The sequence below is a fragment of the Pteronotus mesoamericanus genome, unplaced genomic scaffold, assembly GCF_021234165.1.
Source record: "Pteronotus mesoamericanus isolate MK-2021 breed Mesoamerican mustached bat unplaced genomic scaffold, CSHL_Meso_final contig_265, whole genome shotgun sequence".
NCBI lineage: Eukaryota > Metazoa > Chordata > Mammalia > Chiroptera > Mormoopidae > Pteronotus > Pteronotus mesoamericanus.
In genome coordinates, this window is record NW_026555113.1 from 2,235,160 (window position 1) to 2,259,977 (window position 24,818).

At 53.3% G+C, this 24,818-nt stretch overlaps 1 protein-coding gene across 1 annotated transcript in view; it reads right to left on the bottom strand.

Annotated features, from left to right (window-relative positions):
• The window catches only part of PTPRN2 (protein tyrosine phosphatase receptor type N2), a 265,811-nt gene that overhangs the window by 88,539 nt on the left and 152,454 nt on the right, over positions 1 to 24,818 (bottom strand). Inside the window, exons 4-6 of the mRNA XM_054574797.1 lie at positions 20,914 to 21,016; positions 16,085 to 16,247; positions 137 to 470 (exon numbers count right to left, since the gene is read on the bottom strand). Coding sequence (XP_054430772.1) covers positions 137 to 470; positions 16,085 to 16,247; positions 20,914 to 21,016 — 600 coding nt within the window. The remainder of the gene's footprint in view (positions 1 to 136; positions 471 to 16,084; positions 16,248 to 20,913; positions 21,017 to 24,818) is intronic.

The following is a 24,818-nucleotide window of genomic DNA, read 5'->3' on the forward strand; positions in this document are numbered from 1 at the left end:
CGAAGGCGCCCCTTCTCACAGGTGCCTGGCGCCTGCCCCACCCAGGATGCAGTGGGGGACTAGCGCTGGGAAGGTGCCAGAAAGATGGACGGAGTTGACAACAAAAACACCAGAGGGGGCGGGGAGGCTGGCTTACCATCATCCAGGCCTGGGGCATCGGTGGGGTCTTCTGGCGGCGAAAGCCGTTTCTGGGGTTCCCTCCAAGGCATGCGCATAAGGTCGTAAGGCGTGAGGGGGCCCTTCTTGGTGGGTGAGGGGGGCCTATAAGCCAAGTAGAACATCAGCTGCCCAAGGACGTTCCGCTTGTCCACTCTGCCATCCCCCTTGGGGCTGAGCTCGTCAGGCTGGGGCCTGCTGAGGGGCTGCGGCGGGTGGCCCACAGGGCGCCCGTCCCGGGACGCAGGGGCGTAGGTCAGAGCCGACGTTTGGTCCACGTAGGTCAGCGCACTGTCGGTCAGGGGGTCCTCACCCTGCAGGGGCGGGGGACGAAACAGCAGTGGGTGAGTCTCTGTTACCAGCCACGCGCTGGCATGACACGTGGTCTGGACTTTCAAGGCCCTGACCGGCGCCAGGCACCTGGGATGCACACCCAGCACGGGCGCGACCCCGGACCAGGTTCCAAGGCTGCGGGCACTGCTGCACTGGTCTTTAATAGCAGCTTTGAGACTAATTCACATACTATGAAATCCACCCAGCTCTGCTGTTTCAGTGTAGCTGTGCAAATACCACATGCTATTCCACCATGACACTAACTCCAGAACATTCTAATCACCCCAAACAGAACCTCCAGGCTCACACCCCATTCTTCCTCACCCACTCCCTGCCCTGGCAACCGCTCATCTACTCTGTCTCTGTGGGTTTGTGGGACATCTCACATAAATGGAATCCTGCCCTAGGCGGCCCTGCGTGTTGGCTTCCCTCACACAGCATAGTTTGCAAGGTGTGCCGCGCCGTGTGTCGGGGCTACATTCCTTTTTATGGCTGCAAAATAACCTGGGTGGAGGGCAGCACGCATTTTGCCTGTTTATTCATTGGCTGTTGGACGTTTGGGACCAACACAAGCAATGGTGCTGTGGACGTTCGAAGGCCTGCTTTTATGCGGGCAGGTGTTCCTCATTCTCGGGGGTACACGCCTCGGGACATGCGATTGCTGGGTGGTGGTGTGACTCTGCGTGTGACTTAGCAGGGCCCGGCCCGCGGGTCTGCAGCGCGGCTGCTCCGGCAACGCGTGCGGCTCCACTTCCCCCACGTCCTCAGCTGCACTGGCCACTCAGTCATCCTTGTTATCATGGCCCCCTCGTGGGTAGGAAGTGGTTTTGCTGATTCCTTAAATCACTCCCATACCCGTGTCCCTTAACAGCAACCTCCTGCACCAGGGAAATCGCCGGGGTGTCTGGGGTAATGACACACAACAGTGAATCCACGACCTGGTCCACATGGCCATCCGTGAAGCCTCACCTACGTCTCCCCCTTGCCCCTTTCACAAGGTCTCTGGGGGGATGTATTCTCATCATGCTTTGCTTTGCCACTAGGCAAAGCCAGGCCGGGTGTTCTTAGTTCTGGGACAGCTAGAAAAACAACAGAAGTCACATTCTTCTGCCTGCGGTGATGGCACCGCCGACCCTGCACAGACAAGCAGGGACTTCCAACTCTGAGTCTCCGGAAGGCGACTCCTGCCCCAGGGCATCCTCAGAGCTCGCTGCACACTGTGCGTGGGGTCCATGGGTCGCACGTTTTAAACAGCTTGCCCACTGACACTTTCTACTTGTGCCTCCCCCGAGCAGACGGTCAACATGGAGTCAATGGAGCATGTGCCTGGGGATATAAGGGAGAGGTGCAGCCATCATCACGGGTTTAAGACAAGCGGCTCAGTCCCCCAGGTCTGGCTTGGGTCCAGCCTCCCAGGATGGCCTCTGGCGCGGCAAGCGGGAAATCAGGCAGCTGGGGTTGGTGCGGGTTCTAGTTTCCGTTCTCACATTTGGACTTGGGCAAATCACTTGACCTTTTGAGACTCCATTTTCTTTTGTCAAATAAAACAATAGGATTGTTTTATTTCTAAAACGATGAGATTTTAGCTGCCATCCGAATTGTTTGTCCAAGTACTCACTGAAATCAACACTTTTCCTTTAGAAAAGAGACATTCAGAGTCACAAGAGAGAAATAAAATGCTCCACAACAAACATCCCCTCCAGCGATTCCCACAAATGGAGTGTGAGCGTCAGTCTTTGGCTCCGCCTGACCCCTGTTCAGATCTGTGGTCTCTGAATACCCAGCCAGGTCACTGTGCTGGGGGCTGGGATCCACGCCCAAACCCCTCATTAATGTGTCCACAGGCATCTCTCCTGTCTTCGCCACAAGTGCAGCCAACCTGCCAGTTTGACTCAAGGGGCTTTTATTGGAGCCAATGTGGAGGGCTCCGGGCGAGGGCGGGCCAGGCTGGATGCAGCCCGCAGCAGATCCCAGCACGACGCAGTCTGCCCAGTAGATGGGGATAAACGGCCTATTTGGGTGTTTATGCTCCAAACCGAGTTAAAGTGAGGAGGGAGGGCAAAGAGCATGTCAGTGGGTAGTACAAACCACGGAGGCCATGGAACAACAGAACACCCAGCTCTCGCCGCTCAGGGCAGGCGCTCTGCAAACCACGGCCCGCCTGAGACGGCAGCTGGTGGCCTCCGGGTGAGGGTGCCGACCTCAGGACCAAGAGGCTGGGAGCGGGGAGGTGAGCAGTGAGCAAAGTGTTCTCCTTGCTGCTTCCTCCCATGTGGTTCACGCTGAAAGGAGAACAGCACACAGAGTGGGTTGCAGGGCAGGGCTGCCCGGGTTGAATCCTACCTCCCCTGCTGCATGCACCATGGCCTTTGCTTTGAGGACTTGTTTAACATCTAAGTCGCCTGTAAAGCATGAGCAATGATCTCAGAAGTGCTGGTGGCTGCTACTGCTATTGCTGTTGTTGTTACCTCACCTGCTCATACCTTATTTTCTTTCAAGCAGCAGGAAATCCGTAGCCCCATTGAGGACAAGCTATCCATCTGTATGTACTTTTATTCCACGTTCAGCTCAGAGTTTAAAATTCTGTGACTCGTTCTCAAACTCCCGATTTTATAATGGTTTAAAGCTTTAATGGAACCAACCTATGACGTCCGGTTTCGAAGGTAATGGTGAATAATTTTTAACACTGTAGTTGCCCAAATGTGGAAATTAGCAACCTAAAAGCATGAAAATTGGCCACTTGCCAGCACACGGCATGGCCACTCCCGGCACGTTAGTTCTTCTAACTGTATGTCAGAGAAATCGAGGCTGGGCACCGTGGCGCGGCCCATCTGTGCGTGCGGACACCTCAGAAAAGCCGCCAAAGGCTCCTGACGTGCACAGTGGGATGGAACTGCTTCAGGCACATTCCTCACCCCGCGGTGAGTCCATGCAAGGAGAGAACCCGCTCACCCGGACGTCCCCCAGGCGCCAGCAGAACGAGGAAGTGTCAGTCAGCAAGGGGACGGAAGGCTTGTGGGGAGACAGGCCCAATCCCGTCAGCACAGCTCTGTGCAGCCTGCGCCACTGCGGCCAAACTATCGAACCTCTCTGAGCTTCATTGTTACCATCTGCAAGACCTGGAAAATAATTTGCTTTTTTCTCTTAAAGCAGTTGTGAGGATTGGGGGGGGGGGGTACAGGTAAAAGTGCCTGGTTTGGCCCAGGGCTCAGAGGACGTGTTCTCGCCACCAGCACCGCCGGCACCGCCGTCACGAGCGCCATCGCCATCATGACCCCATGACCCTCCCCAGCGCCAGCGCCAGCGCTGCTGTGCGCCATGCTCTTCACCACATTCTGCAGGGGGAGCGAGGCGAACGTGGGCCTGTCTTCACACAGGGGACGGACTGAAGTGCAAGCTAAGCCACAGACACTAGAACCTGCACTTGGAAGTGTATCATCAGGGAAGTTCAGTGACGTGACGATGTCCAGCTGGGGGAATCAGGGCGGCTCCCTGCAGCCAGATGACACACATCCTAGGGCTGCCGCCTGCACGGTGTCCCTCGCCTCCCAAACAGTGAGCTGTCCGTTGAAGTGGATCCCCTTGCTCCAGCTTCACCTGGGCCAGGGTCCGTGAGCCAAGGCCAGGCCTCCTTCCTCTCCCGGAAATCGGCCCACCATGCCCCAGACGGCACAGTTCCGAGTTCAGGCTGCCAGGAAGGCCTTACACGCCCACACGCCAGAGAAAACGGAGTGGATGGGACTTCCATCTGCACACTGGCCTCTCACACTCATCAGATATTCTCTTGTTTCAAGGAGCCAAAACACATTAGGAAACCCAAATTGGGCCATCTTTTGGCCACATCACAAACATTTTCTCCAGTTTGTCTCCTAGCCCGAAGGCAGTTGACAAGCACATTGATCAAGACGCGCTTGCTGCCGGCGTGACACCGCACATGGCAGCGGGGCTGTCCACTGGCTTCCTAATGAGATGGCCCCATGGGGCTGCTGGACACCGCAAGGTTTGGCGGGGCTCAGAAACCCCCCACCTCCCGCTCATTAATGCATGGTCGAGGCAACGCCACGGTGCCTTCCTGTGCTCGGGCACACCGGGTGATGCTGGCGACCCGTTTTCTCTTTCTCTGACTTTTTCTTTCCCCCTCCGGCCACTTCTCTCTCTCTCTCTCTCTCTCTCTCTCTCCATACACAGCAAAAAGGTTGTCAGTACCTAATAGTGTTCAGACTCTAAGTGGCCCGCCCACGTGCAGGGGAGGAAGACTGGAGGTGTCACTCTTACTGACAGCCCTGTCACCAGGACAAAAGAAATCTGCATTTAGAGGAGCCTCGCACCGGTCTATCTTTGGCTGGGATAGTGGTGCTATCTTTGCAGCCCAGATGTAGAGCTTTCAGTTAGCGGGGGAAAGTCCCCCAACAGTTTTTTACAGAGTTTACAAGATCTATGAGGGTGAAGAGGTGTTAAGATTTAAACTACAGGACCGATGAATTTGGCAGAAGTTCAATGGTCACACGAGGTGCAATGTTAGCATGCGACACCGCATTATGCGAGCTCAGAATGACTCTAAGGAGACAACGTGTGACGTGAGGCAACCGCTATTTCTCCTCGCCACCCACCCTGCACTCCCTTCTTCATTGCGCTCTTTCTGGTTTGCGCCTTGCCCTTTCCAGGAGCTGCACCTGCAGCCCCGTACCCAGCTAGTCAGCGAAGGGAACAGCCCGGAGCAGACAGCTGTGTCCGCCTGTCTGTGCACCGTGGGTAAGCAGTCGGCACAGGCCACTGTACGGCCACGGGGCCAGGCTGTGCTGTGGGTTTACATGTTCTCATCCTTGTTGACCCTGAAGTCAACCCTACGGTGTGCACACATGATCCCCATTTTAGATGTGGAGACAAGATGACCCACAAGGAGCAGAGCTGGACGCAACCCGTGTCAGGGACCCCTGGTCCGTCTGCGGTCCGTGACGGAAAGTGACACAACTCCTGCTCCCTGAGTTTGGAGGAGGGAACTTGGTGGCCTTGGTTTGGGCTTAAAAAAACATGAAACAGTTGAGCAAGAATTTCTGGGTTCTGATTTCAGCTGAACCACCAGTTGAGTGTTTGCCTCGAGCAATTTCACACTGTCTCTCAGCCTCGGTCTCTCGCTCTATAAAGTACGATGACGGCCGGACAGTCGCGAGGCGTCGTCTCCTCCTCGAAAATTACGAGTTGACAGAAAGCACGATAAAACTTTAGGGAATGAGGCTGTGGTGTTTTTCTGTGTCTGTCCAATCATCTCTGAGGAATCCAATTGGGAGACATGGACAAGTGTTGGTGAGGACCCAGGCAGCTCCCCACATGCGGTGGCATGAGAAGCCGAATCAGACAAGATGGAGTATATCTTCTGCCCCCACAGAATTTAACTCTGAAGAAAAATGGGACAAGCGCAAGGGTTCTCACGAAGCGTCACTGCCGCTCGTGCTGCATTGCCATGACCGTCTCTAGGACCAGCAAGCAGCCTGCCCTCCTGTGTGACCCCACCTCATCCCAGGGGGGCACCTGGGACAGAATCACAGCTGGGAGAGAAGCAGCTAAGCCGGGACAGTGAGAACATGTGACCGCGCTGTGACCTTGGGCTCCCATCCTGCCATGCTGGGGGCACAGATGAGTGCGCAGGTGTGAGGGGCTGCTCCCCGACTGAGCCCGGCTCTGAGCTGGCTCCCCACAGCAGAGTGGAGTTGGGCTCTCTGCAGGCAGTTTTCTCTGTCCAGGAATCAGGGATGACACAGTAACCACGGCCACCCATCAATCCCCCCCTACACGCAGGCACAACTGTGTGCGCCACGGGCAGAATGTGGACCCAGAGAACAGCCCTACCGCTGTAACTTGGCTGCCCGCCAGCGGTCAGTGGAAACAAGCACAAGCAGGCAGCTTTTTCATCAAGTGAACTTTGTGTGTGTGGCTGGAGTGGCCCTGGTTCTCCTAGCTCTGTGCCTTTGCATGTGCTGTTCCCTGTGGCATAGCTTGAGTTGAGGGCTGGAGGGAACCCTGGATTGCCCAACTCGGTGTCCCGCGGCAGCACGTTTTCAGGCCAGGAGACAGGAGGTGGTGGGCTTGCTGGTGGACCTCTGGGTGTTTCCCGTCTGGGGCTGCTGGGAGTAAGTCAGGCCACCATTAACATTGTGTGTAGGGCTCCCTGTGACCACATGTCCTTCCTCTGGGTGGACGTCCAACAGCAGAACTGCCACGTCCCCAGAGAGATGGATGTCCTGCCAGAGAGAAACCCCAGAGAGGCTGTACCAGTTCCATCCCAGCAGGCTGAGAGGTGCCATCCGTCTACATCCTCACCAACAGCTGGCATTACAGATTTCTTACAAAAGTTCAGCCAATCAGAGTGGTGGCTCTTCACGGTTCCACACTGCATTTCCCTGACGGACAAGGATGTTAGCATCTTCGATGCCATTTTGGCCATGTGTAAAATTTTTAATAAAGTATCTGTTGAAAATTTTTACACATTTGTGTTGATTGCTCATCTCTTTTTCCTTTCATCTTTATTAAGGTGTAACTGACATACAGTGAACAGCACACACTTGTCTTGACAGAGCTATGCCCCGGTGAGACCATCACCAGGGTCAGACTGTGAACACGCCTGTCACGCCCGTCACCTCTGCCACCCTCTGCCACCCTCGCAGTTTACTCGGCCCCCAACCCACTGCCCCCACACTCCCACCCTGCATCCTTGGGCGGCCCCTGATTTGCTGTCCTGTTACATTAGTTTGCACTTTCCAAAAGTCTGCACAAATGTAAATTTAACAGTGTTTGCTCTTTTTCTGTCTTTAAGTCAGAATGATTTTGGGACTTGTCCACGCCACCGCAGGCCTCTGTAGTCCGTTCACAGGTGTTGCTGAGCAGGGCTCCGTGGGATGGATCGAACACAATTTGTTTGTCACTTGCTGGGGGCACTTGTGCTGTTCCAGTTGCTGGCAATTACTAGTGAAGCTTCCATGAATATTCATGGGCATGTTTTTGAATGGACTGCTATGTTTTTGTTTATCTTGGGCAGGAGGGGTATGCCTGGGTCAGAGAGTGGGTGTGTGTTTAGTTTCTTAAGAAAACGTGGACGTGTTTGCCAAAGCAGCTGTGCCATTGCACACTCCCACCGGCGTGCGGGAGGGCGCCGTGCCTCCCCCTCGTGACTACCCCTGGGGTGGTCAGCCTTTTAAACTTCAGCCGCTCTAACAGGCATGAAGTGGCATCTCGTGTGGCCTTAACTTTCATTTCCCTGATGAACCACGACTTGGGACATTTCGTAGAGCTCATTTGCCACCTCTTTTTCTTCTCTGGTGAATGTCTTTTCAAATCTTTTGCTCAAATTTTTATTTGCTTGCTTTTTTCTTTCCAATGAGTTTTGAGAGTTCCTTATTAATTGTGAAGAAAAGTACATTTCAGGTGTATTATTTGTAAATATTTCTCCCCAGTCTGTTACCTTTTCCTTCTCTTAGCAGTATTTCTTCTTTAAAGGAAGAAAATATTTAATTTCGACAAAGTTGAAATTATCAACTTTTCTTTCATCGATGATACTTTTAGTATTATATCTATAGGTCAACTTGGGGGAAACTGCCACCTTAACACTATTACTTATTCTGATATAGGATCATGGTATACACATCTCTATTACTTTAGGGCTTTGATTACTCTCATCCATAATTTCTAATATTTAGTGTAAGCCTTACACATACTTTGCCAGATTTATCCATAAATGTTTTATAAACTTGGATGCTATTTTAAGTGGTATTTTAAAAATTTCAGTACCTAATTATTGCTATTGGTTTTTGTGTATTTACTTTGTTACTTACTAGTTTTAGCAGCTTTTCTTGTGGACTCCACCAAATTCTCTACAAAGGTGATCATGTAATCAGAATGCCTTTTATTTTTGTTGTTGCTTTACTGCACCAGCTAGGACCTCCAACGCAACGCTGAATTGGAGAGCGAGAACGAGTCCTGGTATAATCCCCGATTTTTAGGACAAAGCATTCGGTCCTCGCTGTGCTGGGAGCTGTAGTTACCCACCATGAGTGGAGGCTGGTGTTTGTCAAGTGTTTTTTTTTTGCGTCCATTAAGAATATAGTTTTTTCTTTTTCTTGTTAATATGGTGAGTTATACAGGTTAACTTTGAAATGAACTAACCATGCATTTCTGGAATAAACCTCCCTGAATCATGATGTATTATGCTCTTTTACATATTGCTTGATTTGATTAGCTAAAACTATGTGCAGCATTTTTGTTTCTATATTTCAGGGGATGAATGATCTACAGGGAATTTTTTATATCTTTCTTTGTATGATTTTGATCCTTTAACACTTATTGAGAATGATTTTATGGCCCAGTATATGACCCATCTTGGGAAATATTCTGTGTGTACTTGAAAATAATATACATTAGCAGTGTTTAGGTATATCATTCTAAAAATATAAATTAGGTTAAGTTGGTTAATGATATTGTTCAAACTTTCTACGTCCTTATAGATATTTTATTTATTTGTATAATCAGTTACTGAGTTAAAATCTCCAAAAATGATTGTGAACTTGCATATTTCTGTTTAGTATTCTCATATTTTTGCTTTATGTATCTGAAGCTCTAACATTAGATTCATAAAAAAGATTCCTGTCATCTTAATTGACCATTTACTCTCTATAAAATGTCTCTATCACTGATAATATTATTTGTCTTAAAGTATGCTTTGATTAATATCAATGTAGTTAATGTAATATTCTCTATACTTTTATTTTCAACCTATATATCTTTCTATTTCATGTACTTTGGCTTTAATAGATTATATTGAAGCATTATTGTTTTCATTAAGACTGAACATCTCTGCTTTCTCTTTGGAGGACTTAGTCCATTTATATTTAATATACTCATGAATACGGGCAGACTTGAGTCCATTTTCTTGATATTTGTCTTACATTCGGCCCATGTGGGCTTTGTTCCTCTCTTCCTTCTCCTTTTTTGCCTTTGTATAGATAAGGAAACCATTTTTAGCATTCCTGTTTTAGTTATACTTACTTTTGCTTACTTTTAAAAAATGGTCAGTGTAAAAATTATAATGTGTCTTTTTATCACAATCTATCTTCAAATAACATTATAAAACTTCACAAATCAACAAAAAGTCCCAACAGTTTAATCCCACCCTTTCTACCCATTATGTCCCATTGTCACACGTACACTATAAACCATACATTTTTATTATTTCAGGTTAAATGTGCAATAGTTGTTATCAAAATTTTATATACCCTCTGTGTGTATCTTTTATGTTTACTTTCAAATGTACCATTTCCGGTTCTTTTCATCCTCTTTGGGCGCCTATTGCTACCGCCCGTCCCTGAGCTGGAGCAGTAGTGGCATTTCTGTACCACTGTCTTACAGAGGCAGAGTCTCTGTTCCGCATCCACTTCTGAACAACGCGGAATTTGACATTGACAGGTTTTCTCTTCTAGCACTTTGCCAATGTTATTTCATTGTCTCCTGGCCTCCTAATGACTATTTATTCTTATCTTTATTCCCCAAGATGAAATGTCTCCTTTCACCCAGGATTCCTTTACGATTTTCTTTTTTTTTTTAAATCTTTTTTAAAAAAAATATTTATTTATTTTTAGAGAGAGAAGGGAGGGAGAAAGAGGGGGAGAGAAACACCAATGTGTGGTTGCCTCTCACACGCCCCCTACTGGGGACCTGGCCTGCAACCCAGGCCTGTGCCTTGACTGGGAATCAAACTGGAGACCCTTGTGTTCGCAGGCTGGCAGTCAACCCACTGAGCCACACCAGCCGGGGCAAGATTTTCTCCTTTCTTTGATCTTCCCCAGTTTGATTACAATCTGCCAAGATTTCGTCTTCTCTGAGCTTATCCCTCTTGACACTTATTAAGCTTCTTAGACCTTTGTTTTGATGACTTCTGTCAGTTTGGGGGAAAGCCCGGCCAGCAATTCTTCAAGGGTTTCCACTGCCCCCTTTCTTCCTTTCTTCTCCTTGCAGGGTTCTGACGGCATGTACACTGGATGGTTTGGTATTGTCCCGTACGTCTTTGCTTCCTACGTTCGGTGTCTTTATTCTGTTTCCCCTCGGACCATTCCCATGGACCTGACCTGACCTTCGCCGATTCTCCGCTGGTCGAGTCTATCCCCGGTTTGCCAGGTGAATTCTCTGTTACTGATCTCACTGCTTTCGTTTCCAGCACTTCCACCTGGTTCTCTGCTTTGTTCCATCTTGTGCTCATTTATGTTCTTTCACTGTGCCCACTCAATGTTTTAACCTATTTATCTTGATTCTCAAAATGGCCTTTTTGAATGATTGCAACAACTGAGTCACATCTGGGTTTTCTTCTGTTGCCTCTTTCCTCTCTGGATCATGTGTCCCCCGGTTTTTACTGCATGCTGGAAATTTTGTATGAGGGTGATAGAAATGGAGTAACGACTATTTGTGCCTGAACAATGGCATGCCCCTCAGTCCCTCTGTCTGGGAGCTGAGCCCACGCAGCCAGCAGTAGAAGCAGGTGTTTGAGGTGGTTGCCGAGCCTGCCGCCCGCGGTGAGGACACGGGCAGGGGCAGGGCTGGGGCCGCAGCCCCGAGGATCACGCTGTTGTGCAGGTGCTGTTGGGCCTGACCCGCGGGTGCTCTTGCTCTGATTTACAGACCAATGCCATTTTGTGGGTTCCCTCTTCAGCCCACCTTCCTGCACCTTTCATGACAGACTTTCTCGCGCTGTCTTATCCTGGGCCTTCAGAGGGCAACGGGGGTTGCTCAAAAGCCCTGGATTCCCTTGGGGCGATTTCTCCCACTCCCGCCCCTTCCTGCGCCTGCCCCCACCCATGGACTATTTCGGGGCTCTGGCAGCAGGTCCCTGCGGACTTGGCCCCACATGTTGGGGTCCACACGTTGTCGGCAGTTCCTACCGTTCAGGCTGCCTTCCTCCTGTTCCCTCTCATGCCGGGTCCCCTCCGCTGTTCCCGCCTGTGTGAACGTGGCCCTGGTCTCTTGACCCCTGATATGAGGTCATCCCTGAATTGAGTGCGTTCAGGTTCCTTTGCAGTCTCAGCTCTCTGACGTTTGTTATCTTTCCGAGCTTTGATTCAGTAGCTCGCCTGGCTTATTCCTGCTACCGCGGTGGCATTGGGGTTGTCTCTGGATAGTCTGCAATTTAAGTTCCCATCTAAGCCTCCTCCCCCAGTGGCTACCCGCTGGGTCTCCAGGGTCCGCCCTCTGGGCAGCCTCCCTGCCCAGCACAGTTCCCTGCACACAAAAAATGCTTCAATGTTTCCAAAATAAATCAGTTAATTCACGACATTGCCGAGTGATGGATTTCTGTTTGAACCTCCTCGACCGCGCGGACTAAGTGGGGTTACAGGGTTACCTCCAACAATCCCACGGGCTGAGCCAGCACCTCTATGGTCGATGAAAGCAGGAGCCAGTCCCCACGACTCACAGGACAGGAGGAATAACTGCTCTGATTTACTGATCAGTGAGTGCTGGGCGAAGGCCCTGGGCTTCAAGCAAGTCGGTTTAGGAGGATGGATCCACTCCCTCTGGGTCCGTCCTGAAGCAATTGGCATCCAGGTGATTTATAAAATTATCTGTTGGGAATTGGTTGCCCCCGGAAAGGCCATCAGTGCACAGAGCTTAAATTTCCAAGGGAGGTTTGCCATCAGCGGAGGGGATCAGCAACACAGCCCAGGGTTCAGGCAGCAGCGACCTCACGGTGCTGGCGTTGGCGGTCACATCACATGATTGCTTCCCACACTCCACCCAGTCTCTGTTCATCAGAGAGAAGATGAGGGGCATGCCCTTCCCTCAAAGACAGGACCGAGAAAAGAACGAGTTCTAGGTTCCCATGAGTTTCTAGTGCTGAGAAGCATCTGTCTTAACACAGAGGGAAAACCCCGAGCCAAAAATGCCACCAAGTGCTCATTTTCTCAATAACCTGTGACCGCTGGGATGGAATGACCACGGAACTCGTTATCCACACCGGGCATTTTTGAGAGGGAAAAGGTGGCATGCTAGTAATTGTGAGGGGACAACAGGCACAAACCGCACTGTCCTGGCTGATACGCTACGCGGTTCTCCCACAGTGTGAGCGCCAGGGGTCACAGAGGCCAGACCCGGGACAATGCGGCAGGGGGCGGCAGATGGGATGTGTGACGGCCCCGTGCCAGCCCCTTCCCGCTGCCTCTCCTGAAGGGAAGCGCTGGTCAGGTGAGAGCAAGCGGACGCGGACCCTTCCCACGTGCCACCGGGGTGGCCTCAGGGCCAGGGGACCACACCCACCAGCTCAGCCCCCACCCGTCGTAAGCTCGTGAAGGGCTGGATGTCCCGGGTAAAGACACCAGGCACGCTTTTTCCACAGCAGAGGAGGACCCCGGTGACAGAATCATAATGCACCCGGGTCACGGCTGGGAAGGCCCTGCCCTGAGGAGGAGACAAGCCCATGGCCCCCACCCCAACAAGCACTGGCTGCTGTGGCTCCAGCGGGACTTTTACCGGCCTGAGGGTCTGGCTGTAAAAAGCAGCATGTCTGCCCGTCTCCCAGGGAGCTGCTTGCAGCCGCCCGGCTCCTCCTGGCCTGGCCCCACTTGTGTCAGGGGCGAGTGGCAGGAGAAAAGGCAAAAACTTGAGGGGCCCCATTGTGTACCCCTCCTTGTCCGAGGAGGAGATGAATTTCATGCCACTCCTTGTCCAGGGAGCAACGTGTAGTCTAAATTTAACTTTTTCGTTCCAGTATGAGGGTGAAGTTCATAAAATAACCAAACCTGAAAGAGAAACATGACATGGCAATGGCCTCCGCTGCCCCACCCGTTTCTGGAGACAAGAAAGAGGGCACCAGGCCGAGCCTGTTTGTGCCCCAGTCACGGTCGTGGTGTGGAGGCCAACCTGCTCCACAGAGAAATTTGAACTCACTTCCTCTTGTTCTGACTTCTTCTGAGTCTGGGGAACTTTTAACAACTCTCCCCCCTTCCCTCCTCCATCACTAAAACGGTCTCTGGACCACACACAGGTTTATCTTTATCGATTACTCGTGTCTAACGCCCAGGGACGTGATGCGATGTCTCCATTACAAAAGAAATCCCACAGCAGCAGCCGAGACCAAGCACGAAGCTTTACATCCCTCTTGGTAGAGACACAACAAGGGACGAAGGGGAAGACAAAGAATGATTCCCTATTTGTATGTACTTAAATCGCCAACGTTCAAGAGACCTGGGAGAAATGTTGCTTTTCCACTGCCCTGTGGTGTAAACAGACAAAACCTCTACTGTGCGGCATCAGGGCCAGAGGGCGGCCGCGGCAGAGGCGCCTGGTATATGGAGTAATCTGTTGCGCAAGCACGCCTGCTCTCCTCTGATTTTCCTTGGTAGAGTCGAGGCCGCCATGAACAGTGCAGGAGGTGGTTTTCAGACTCCTGATCCAATTCTCATTTTGTGTTTAAAAGATGGCCCATTAATAATAATAATGACGATGACTGCTGACTGACCCCGCTGGCTGTGAACTTTCTTGTGTTTCTTGCTTGACCCTGAGAAACACTTGGTGACCGTCACTGCCCTGTTTTACAGCGAGGACGCAGCAGGACAGAGAGGCTGAGCAACTCCGCCACCTCCAGAGTGTCCGGCCTCTCCCAGCACATCCCCCCGTCGCTGACCCCCCAGGTCAAGCTGGCCATTCACCCCACAGCACCTCGCTGGGCGTCTGGCTCACAGAAAGCGCTCAGGCCACATCAGTGAGGAACATTTAGAACCGGTGTTCAGTGGCCTGGCTCCATCAGAGTCAAGGCCCCTGCTGAGAAGCCTGCTGACTGACAGTTCATGTGGAAGGCTTTGAGACGCAGCCTTCAGTCTGGCCCACAATCCAAGTTACAGGGACCTTGCGTGACATGCGGGGTAGGACCCTCCCTGGTCCACCTGCTGTCTCCTTCCAGGGCCCAGCGCCCTGCGCCTGCACATCTGTGAGGACCAAGGCCCCGCCGTCCCCGTCTGGTGGGTTCTGAGAATCGGGCTCTGCCCCCAACGCCCAGATGCTGTAGGGAACCGTGTGGCCACCGCCCCTCTTCTGGAGCAAATACAGACACAGAGGTGCTGATGCTGGCCCTGGTCCTGCAGCCTGTTTAGCATGACCTGGGGCCAGCTGGGGACTCTTCATGAGACTCCAAGTTCCCGCATCATTGTGCAGGTCGTCCTCATCACATGAGGCTGGATGGCGAGGAGGCAGGAGGTGGCATGCAGGCTCCCAGATAGCAGCTGGGCAGCAGGCGTCCTTTCTCTGCTGCAGGATCCTAAGCTACGGGAGTGGCCTGGCTTCTTAATTGAGCCCACACCTCACATGGCCTCACCTTGGGGGGCGCAACTCTTGGAAGACATGTGCCTGGTTCTGCTGTACCTGCCACAGTTCATGCAGACCCCAGTCGCTCTGAGGCCTGATCCAGGGCATGAGCTTTGTGTGTGTGCATTGCCCAAAATACCAGCCCACGTTGGTGCAAATAATCTCAGCATGTTCGTAACAGGAAAGTGGCCCAGCTGCCTCCCACGTGTTTCCAAGACCACAGCCTCTTCTCATGAAACTAGTGGAGCTGAAGAGCAAGCGGAACACGGCTGGGCTTACCCCCCTCACCAGCAGGTATCACCGGTCACATGCCAGGCGACGTGACCACCGTTCAGGAAGAGGGAAGTGTGAGCAGCGCTGTGAATACCGCGCCCCCCGGGACCACCCTGGGCTTCGTGCTCTGCCCACAGTCCTGCCCTCAGGGTGTGGCACAGTCATCTGCTCCGAAGGTCACTCTAATCCAGCCAGTTCAACCTGGGAACCGCAGTGTAACGGGTTGTCATAAAAAAAGCGGGTAATTTCCCATTTGAAAGTTCACTGTGATTTCTAATGGTCTCTTTAAAATGCCCTTGAATGTGCTTCACACCCCGGAACAGGCCCAGGGCAGGTTCAGCGCTGACCTGAAGCGAACTCCTGCCCGAGGACCGGCACAGGTAGTGCCCAGACCCGGCGCCCACTCAGGATGCCCGCCGAGGGCAGGTGTGCCATGAAGGGGAGGTTTCTGGGACACGGGACTTGCGGGGTTCCCTCCAGGACAGGCCTTGACAGCCGGGACAGCTGGTCACCCTGTGTCAGCTAGTTCCAGCCAAAGTCAGGGTCCCTGCTGTCCTCCCCTGCAATTGAGCGTCTGCTGCTGTCCCAGGTCCTTCCTAAAGGGTGGGACCCATGATCTGTGCTGCCTCCCGATGCCCTGTCTGCAGGGTGAGCGGTGGGCATCTCAGCTCTGGGCCCGCCCCATGGAAGACACCATGAGGACCTGCCCCGGGGGCCGCAGGTAGCACAGAGGGGCTCAGCATCAAGGGCGGTGGCAGCTGGGCAGCCACTGCTGGACTTGGGGCATCATCCTACAAGGACTCAGGGACACTTCTCTGCATGTGCCCCTGCCCCTTACTGTACCGCCCCCCCAGCCTGGATGGAGCACAGGAGGAAAACCGAGAGATGCTGCCGAAGACTCAGGAAACATTCCCTGTGTCTGCCCTTCAGAGACCCCCCCCGACCGCAGGTGAGCCGCAAACCAGGTTGCAGGGTGAGCTGCGAAGGTCACCTGAGCTGGCCGTCCATCCTGCTGTGTCCTGGGGAGCTCATCTGGGGCGGTGGCCTGAGACAGGACCTCCAGGTACGGCAGGTAGCGCTGAAGGGCCTTGGCCAGCGCGAGGTCACTCTCCAGACGGTGCCTCCTTTCGTTGTCGGTGTTTGGCTTTAAGCTCCTGAAAAGGAAACAAGCGCGTGAACCAGCCGCACGCGCTGGGGTTGGTCAGCCACCTGGCTGGGCTGGGGGACAGGCACGTGGGGCGGCCTCGCAGCCCTGCCAGGACCAGGCGTGTGGCCAGCAGCTCTCCCTGGCCGAGTCCGAGTCTCTCCGCACCCCCCCGTCTCCGTGAGTGACAGCACCATTCTGCCAACGGGCCGCTAAGCCACAGGCCTGTGGATTCACGACGAACTCACCCACCTCGTGTCCACTGACATCTTTGGGAAAAGGAGTCCGCTCACTGCTAGGAACACCAACCATGTGCTGGTTCCCTTGTTGACCACACCGTAGCCCGAGGTGCCCCCCGCCCCGCCCGGCCGCCCAATCTGAGTGCTGCCCCGGGCACTGTGGATCGGGCCCTCCTGGTTTATTTCCTGTCAGCATTTGTCACTAGCTGAAATTGCCTTCTTTATGCAAACATGCGTTCTCTTTTGCTGGGCACCCCTTTGCCAGTGTGTGGACTGCCAGAGGGAAGGGACCCCAGTTTTCTGCATTTTCCCTGTTTGAGCTCCAACCCTGGGATTTATAACAGAGCCTGACTCACTGTAGATGCTGGAAAAAATGTGTGTTGACTGAATAAATGCACTTAGCTGATCCACGAAATTCTGGGGTAAAGTTGAGTTAGCGCAAAACGCTAGCACTTCCCTTTGGTAACCTGTCAAGTGACACTTTTTCTGCCACTAGTAAACATCTCTGGGAACTGTAAACACTATTATCACTGAAAGTGAATTTAGGGTAACAGAATTATCATTGTGGAAACATCCCCCAATAGTGATGAAAACTATGGACTTCTTTGAAAGAAAAAGCCTTCCTCCCTTTTTTAGGGAAATGCGCTTTGTAAGGTGTAGAAAAGCGCGGCAGCCTCCGTTCTCGCCCGCGGCCGCACTGCCTACGCAGAGACGTGCACACGCTTCCTGCCACCTGCCCGTCACCTCCCCTGGGCTCTCCACAGAGTGCACATGAAAGGCTGCGGCTGAGCTCAGGATAACGCGAAATTATGAGTAATTGTCCCCGGACAGTTACACAGCCAGACGTGGTTGGGGAGGGGGTTCGCATCCTAAACGCACTCCATCTTCATGTAAGCAAATACTGTGTTTAAAATTTACACTTTTGTGTCACCTCCCAGAAGTGCCCTGGGGGTCAAGCGAGCATCCTGACAGCCACGAGGAGGTGCCATGCCGGCATATCAGCATGGGGCTCAGGAAAAGTGGGCGCAGGGGCAGGACCCGGGCTTGTTTGAGAGTGGACTTTTAAGCAACAATCTGATTTTCACTTTTATTTACAAGAATACCAAACGACAAAGTTCTGTGATGATTCCAGGACATGGGGCGTTTTGATGGGCAGGGACGGGAGTCCAGCTGCCCCTGCAAAGCGGAGGCCTGGGAAGGCGCGTGAACTCAGGAAACAGGGGCACGGCCTTCAGGGGCTGCAGTAGCCCGGCCCCCGGGAAGGCATGGGGCTCCCCGTCCAGGCCCTGTGCAGCCCGGGACCCCGGGGGCCATCCCAGGTCAGTCAGGCGGGGCCTCCTCACTGCGGCAAGAAGACACAGCGGCGGCGGCGGGGTCTGTCTGGCGAGAGCCCTGTGGGCACTGTGGGCGGGGTCGCCTCTGAAGATGATACCAGCCCGAGCCCCCGGGAAGGGTCAGGGGCCCCGGGGCCTTCGTTACCGCCGCGCGGAGTCCCGCCCCCTCCTCCAGTGACCGCCCCGCCCCCGCACACTCCGCAGGTCGTCCTCCCAGGACAAAGCGTCCTGTAAACTTCCCACAGCAGCTCCAGCGTCACCACGCCCGTCTTCCAAGAACCCAGCTGAGACCCAGCTCCCTGGGCGCCACTGGCCGGGGTCTGGAGGCCCGCCCCTGGAAGTCATCTGTCCAGACGCCCCCCGCAACCTCAGAAGTAGGCACCCCACCCCTATTTTACAGTAAGGGGGCGGCCTGGTAACACCATGATGCCAGCGCTAAGTGTCGCTGAAGCTGGACTTGCTTCTGGTCTGGAGCTGGGATTCCTGGGCCTGCTGCAGCCTCACCCACATGCATCTCCTTGGAGGAGGTGGTGCCAGGGGTCGCGGGCCAGGCAGCGAGCACCTGCAGTCACACCAGCCACCCTCTGCTCGCCACGGGCCCTCTCCAGGTTAGGGACCGCGACGTTCCCGCTTTGGCTGCAGCACCTCAGCCCAGCAGTGAGCACAGGGCTTTACGCGCGGGGATGCTCTTCATTCCTGTGAATGAGGAATCTGGCAGGGATCACGTGGCGATGTCCCCGTGTGTGCGTGTATGTGTGTCTAAGCGCACGTGTGTGCTCTGCATGTGCTCAGTGATGCTGGTAGAGCCAACACATGGCCCGTTTGCTAAGAACCACATCCACATTCAGTGGCCAGGGAACAACGTTCCAAGTATTTTACATCCAAACACGGTTACTTGCTCACACGCAGGTCTGTAATGTGGCATCGACACACGTCTGGAACTCATGGGCATTTTGGGAGGATGTGTCCCATTCGACACGCAGAACGGCTCCTGGCCAGTGTTCTCATGTGGAAAGCCCGGTTCCCCAGGACAGGCTGCAGAGGTCGGGCATGCGGTCTGTGTGCCCTTTGTGAAGGCTGGGTCCCGAGGCGCCTCCCCGCCGCGCTCGACGACCGCCCCGGGTGGAGCCATGCCGTCTTTGCTTCCAGCGCCCCATCCGGTGGCGCTGGCTCGCTCTTCGTGGGCGCACAGCTCACAGCGCCCCAGCTCCGGGTGTCTCCAGCCCTGGCTATCATTTCCCTGACCGTTCCCAACAGATGAGATTTCACGTCCTGCGTTGTGTGACTGAGGTCAGTTCACGTTTCTGGTACTTTGTCCGTTTTTCTCAGTAACTGCTCACCAGAGCCGATGGAACCTCCCCTTCACGGCGCCTTTAAATCACGTCATTCATCTTCCTGTGTGCACAGGTGCCAGCGGTGGGTGCCCAGCGTTATGCTGAGCGACGTGGCAGCAATTAACCTGCAGATGGACGTCTGCCCTGTCCTCTGGCATGAAGCAGGCCAAAACTCTGCAAGTATCCATGTTCTACTTCAAAAAGGTTAGAAATGGTTCACACTTAGGTCCCTTTTCTAAGTGTGCTCACTGGCCATCAGGCTCCAGAGAACGTGAGATGCTTTGTGCTGTCGCCCCACTTGCTGGAGAAAGAAAATCTTGGCAACTTATAAACAGAATTTTATAAACAAATTACAAACAAAAATCTTGGCGAAGCGGACGCAGTGAGCCTGTTGTCATTCTTTTCCTCCGTCATCCTAACCTCACATTCTAACGGGCCGTCGTTGGTCATGCAAAACCTCACGAGCACCCGGACCCCAAGCCTCCGGCCCCTGCCTCTGTGACGTCACCGCTCATCTCGGCCGCCCAGCTGCCTCCTGGGCGTCTCGTCCAGCTCTTGGGAGCTTCAGCAAAGGGCACCTTCGGGCTCATGGGACCTTGGTGTCCCTCAGCGCCCGGCTCTGCGCCCCCCACTCAGCACCCATCTTCAGCACTTTGCTGGGTTTCCAAGCGGCACCTCCGCTGTCTGGTGTGGTGTTCCCTCTGTTCTTCAGCCTTTGGGAGCCACCTAGCCCATCCCTGCTCTTGGTGGAGCTCAAGGCTGCTGGACGTGCCCCATACGCAGATGAACATTCACGGAGAAGGAAGAAGTGGCTGGTGCTCAAGTGCCCAAGTGCCATTTAAAAACCAGCGTTAAGAGTTCAAATTCATTCAAGACAGCTCGACTTTTTTTTTCTTTTTAAACAGAAAAGGCTTACATAGGCACACAGACTATAGTGGCACATGGACATCAATAAGGGAGGTATACTGGGCACAAGAAACAAAGACAGAGTTCTTGCCCTCGGGAAATTCGGCCTGGATCGCGAGCAAGCTGGTGTGGTGAGCACGTATGCAGTGTGTGCGTGATCCTCACGCGTTTCCACGCACCCCGTCCCGTAGGACTTGGAAGCGAATGTCCCGGTGGCTTAGGCTACTTCCCGTTGGACGATGTGAGCATCAGTTTTTCTGTTACTGAGACTTTTATAACCAAAGGCTATGCATTTACAATAGAGTCTCAGGGAAAAAAATAAATTTTCCAAACCAGTCTCTAGGGAGGATCCTTCTCACTTTTCATAAACACGAAGAGCACAGCACGTGGCTCAGAGCTGACAGCCCCCGCTGCCCACCGGTGTTTGTCTCTGGACTCAGTTTCGACCTCCCTGTGGCTCAATTTCCTCTCCTACAAGATGGGGTGACACCTCAGCAATCGCCCTGCAGTGAGCAGTGGGGGTGAAATGAGATGGTGTGGAATGGATATTCGGCCTGGTATCGGCTGCTGTGTTTGGAGAACGGGAAGAGTTGTGTGATTAAATTCTGCTTTGTGTACTAAAGTGAACGTAAGTTCTCACTGGGAAATGAGAACCCTTGACTTCTCTGCTCTCCACCCCAGTCCTGGACATGCAGGACTCCTCCAAGGGGCTTGGGGTGGGGGGTGGGGGGGACTGGGGCACTAGGACACAGTGGAGAAAGGAAGCGCCCCCCTTCCTCTGGGACACCCCGGCTCCCTGAAACCGCTACTGCAAGACGCAGGTGGCTGCTTTGTGCCAGGACCCTGGATCCAAGCGGACTCACCTGGCGGGGTAGGCGGCCCCGGGGCGCCGCAGGTGGGCTCTGGGGAGGCGTGACAGCTCCTGGGCCAGCACGTGCTGGGTGTGGTCATCCTGCCACGTGAAACCTGCAGGGAGGTGGCGAAAACCGCATGTTAATGGGGAAGCTGAGCCAAAGCTGTTGCTCAGGGTCACGTCGGCGCTTGCCCCCAGCACGGCCAACCTGCCCGGCTGCTGTCCCTGCGCTTTAGGGATGAGCCCCGTCCTTCCACAAGGTCCAGCTCTTGGAGAGTCCAGACATAAGGGCTGCGAAAAGCAGGCTCGGTGCTCCCGTCAGGACAGAGGCCCTGCCCGTGGCAAGAGCCGCAAACCTTCCTCCACGGGGAGTTCTGGCCAACGTGCCCAGATGCCCGCTCGCCGCCACCCCTGGGCGACGCCCGCTCCCCAGCCACACCCTGCTCGGAGCCCCACGCCGGGAACGAAATAAGGGGTATTATTACTGTGAAAGCAATTATCATGAGCTTAATGTACTGTGTCTGGGAGCCAATTACATTATATTTATACTCAAATGTTATGACAAAGAGCCTTATTTATAACAAGGGCGAAGTGGTTATGAAGGCGAAATCCGTGTGATTATGCATTAATTACATGCACTGCAGATCACATGATAATTATGCTCAGAATTACCAAATAACTCCCCAGAATAATTATTAAGCAATTTGTACATTTTAGATCTTATGGTAACACTTTAGCACTTAGAACTACCCCATGCAATTATCCATAATTATCTAATCACTAAATATCATGTAATTACAGAGATATATTTTTATGCCCTGTACAAAAACACATCAAAACCTTCGCGCCAGGACGGCTCTGCGCTGCACGAGTGTGCAAGGAGCTCCCGACTTCTGAGGACCCTGCGTTCTGGGCAGGACGGAAGCGAGGCTCAGGCGATGCCTGCGCCTCCAGGAACACCCCGGATACTTGTTTCAAATGCAAATCCAACACTTTTTAAAAATTCACAAATGGCAAGGTTCAAACCGTTGGACCTAACTGTTCTAAACCCTCGGAGGGCTCGCTGGCGCTGCCCAACACAGACGCTGTTGGGAACATGCAGCAGGCCGGCCGGCCGCCCTCGGCCCCTGTTCTGTGCGCTCCGCTCGGGACACAAGGTTTCGAGAATGAGCTGCCGCAGGAGGACCCGGCCCCACGGTCACTGTTGTCCAGACTTCAGAGTTGAACGTTCTAAGTAACGGGCAAGTCCATTCCACTCGCTAAAAGCAACTGCAAATCACCCCCTGGTCCACGCCCGGGACTACGCTCACAGGAAAGCACCCTGGCAACTTTCGCTAACCCCTGGCACTGCGGATTTAGGAAATGAGCAGCTTTAATGGCTTTGTTCCCCAAAGGACGGCTGAATGTTACTCTGTATCGGGAAACAGAAAAAAAAAAAAAAATCAAGAACCAAACAAAACTCCCCATGGAAAAAAATTTTAAGTAATAGAATTTTGGTACTATTTTTTATCTAAAGAGCACAGAAGTCCAAGGCATGTCAAGCCTGGGGCTGGTGGGGAAGGCTGGATCTTTCCAGAACAATGGCTGGTCTGTGTGGGTGGTATGAGGGGACCCTGAACCCCTGGGCTCAGCTCTCTCAGTTTCCCTGGGAGAGGCAGGGACTGGGGCTCTGGTGGCCCTGTGCCCCTCTCCCCAAGGCATGCGGCAGGATGGGACCCGCTTCCAGAACTTCGGAGAAGACAGACTTCCCCGTATTCCTCCCACTGAGCACAATAAAGACTCTGGAAAGTGTGCCAGCGGAGGCTGCGAAGCGGGGAGAGGAGACGGCAGAGCAGGCGGGACCCGGGACCCTCAGAGCGAAAGGGGCCGGGTTGTCTGCACTGGGCGCCGGACCCGCCAGCAACCCTGGAGCAGCGGCCGGTGCAGGTGGATCCCCAGCTGCACGTGCCCCCCACCCTCCAGTCAGAGGGCCAGCAAAGAGCCATGGAGCACATTTCACACGAGGGAGCTCTACTGCCACCAAACACCCCAAGGAAAGCGCAGACTCGCCCACGCAGGCCCGCTTAAGCCAAGAGGGCGCCCAGGCATCCCTCCTCGCAGGGCTGTGAGGGGACCCCAACTTCTGTCCCGGCTGGGTGGTAACTGCCCAACCTCACCGCTGTGTTGGTGTGGACCCCACGGAGCGCTGAAACCCCACGCAGCCCCTGCCCAGCAGTAAGGACAAGAGCCCGCCCCTCGGGTATCAGCAGAGGTCTACTGGGGGACCCGGATGTCTGCCCCCACCGGTCAGGACAGAGAGACGCCCCCACCGCCGCAGAGGGGAGCCAGGAAAAGCCAGGTAAAACACGGGGTTCGGTGAGACCCAGAGTCTCGTGATAGAACGGAAATGCCTGGGTCTCAGCAGAAAACCCCTTGTCATCCCCAGAACCAGAAAGATCTCAAACTGAATGGAAAAAGACAATCAGGAGCCACCAACAGTGAGGTGACGGAGATGTCAGCACCGCCTGACAAAGACTATACCGCAGCCTTAACAGAAATCCTCCAGTGAACAAGTATGAACTCGCCTGGAACACAGGAAATAGGAAGTCTCGGCCCAGGAATAATATACAAAGAACCAAATGCAAATATTATAACAGAGAAACGAACAGCTGCGTGGATGCACGCCTCGGAAGGATGGAGGGGCGGAGGGAAGGATCTGTGAGCTGGAACAGAGAGCAATGGAAGACACCAATTCCAGCAAAGGGAGAAAATCGTCCGGAGAAAACAACGGTGAGGCTACAGCCAAAGACCCACCACTGACGCCATCCAAGCCCCAGAGGAGAGGAGGCAGAGGGCAGGGGTGGAAACGTGCTAGAAAAACCCAAAACGTAATGGGCGAACCCTCTCAATTTTGCCAAAAGATTGAAACCTAAAGATTCTAGAAACTGAGCACCCCACACAGGATAAATCCAGATCTCCAAGATGCATGATAATTAAACTTCTGAGAGCTAAATGCAAAGAAAAAATCTTAGTAGCACCTGGAAACAATGGCACCTCATGTAGGAGGGAAGCAACTCCAGGGGCAGAGAGAACTGCGCCCCGGAAACCACAGCGGCCACAGGAACGCGCACGGCACTCCCAGGGTCCTGAAAGCCCCGCAGTCCAGCCGTCCCGAGGAAAACAGCCTGAAGGAATGACGGCAAACCGAGGCAGTCCCAGATGAGGGCAGAAAACGAGAGGTTTTCTTTACCAGCAGGCCTTCCCTAGAAGAGCTGTTCAATGCACTTCTCCAGATGTGCAGGCCCCGACAGGAAGGGAGGGAGGGAGGGCACAGAAGATGAAGATCTGGGTAAACGTAATAAGCTTTCTTCTCTTGAGTTTCCTAAGTTTTGTTGGACAGTTGAAGCAAATGTGATAATACTGTCTGATATGCTTCTAAACATATGCCGAGGGAATATTTAAAATGATTAGAATAAATAACGGGGAAGAGCCACAGAGGGAGGCAGGCACCCCACAGCCACTCAGACGGTAAACGACGGCACAAGTGTGTCACGGCGCGTCCAGGCCAGCGCTAAACCGACCAGCAAGAGCGCCACTCAAAAACTGGACGTGCTCCCAAATGGACTGCTCAAATGTCAAGGTGACGTAAAGGAATGCAGGGAAATAACAGAGGAAACAAAGAATAAGAGCAAAACATAAAAATGTAAAATTTAAGCCTTAAGATATAAAAAATTACCTTAAATATAAATGGGCTAAATACATTGAGGAGGACGGGCGTTGACAAGAAGGAAGTACAAATGCACAACTCAACTGTGTGCTGTTTATAAAAAATCTACTTCAACTATAACACCACAGGCAGGCTAAGAGTAAAAGGGTCGGAAAAGATAAATCGTTACATATCTACGTATCTCTATAGCTCTATGGCTATATCTCTAT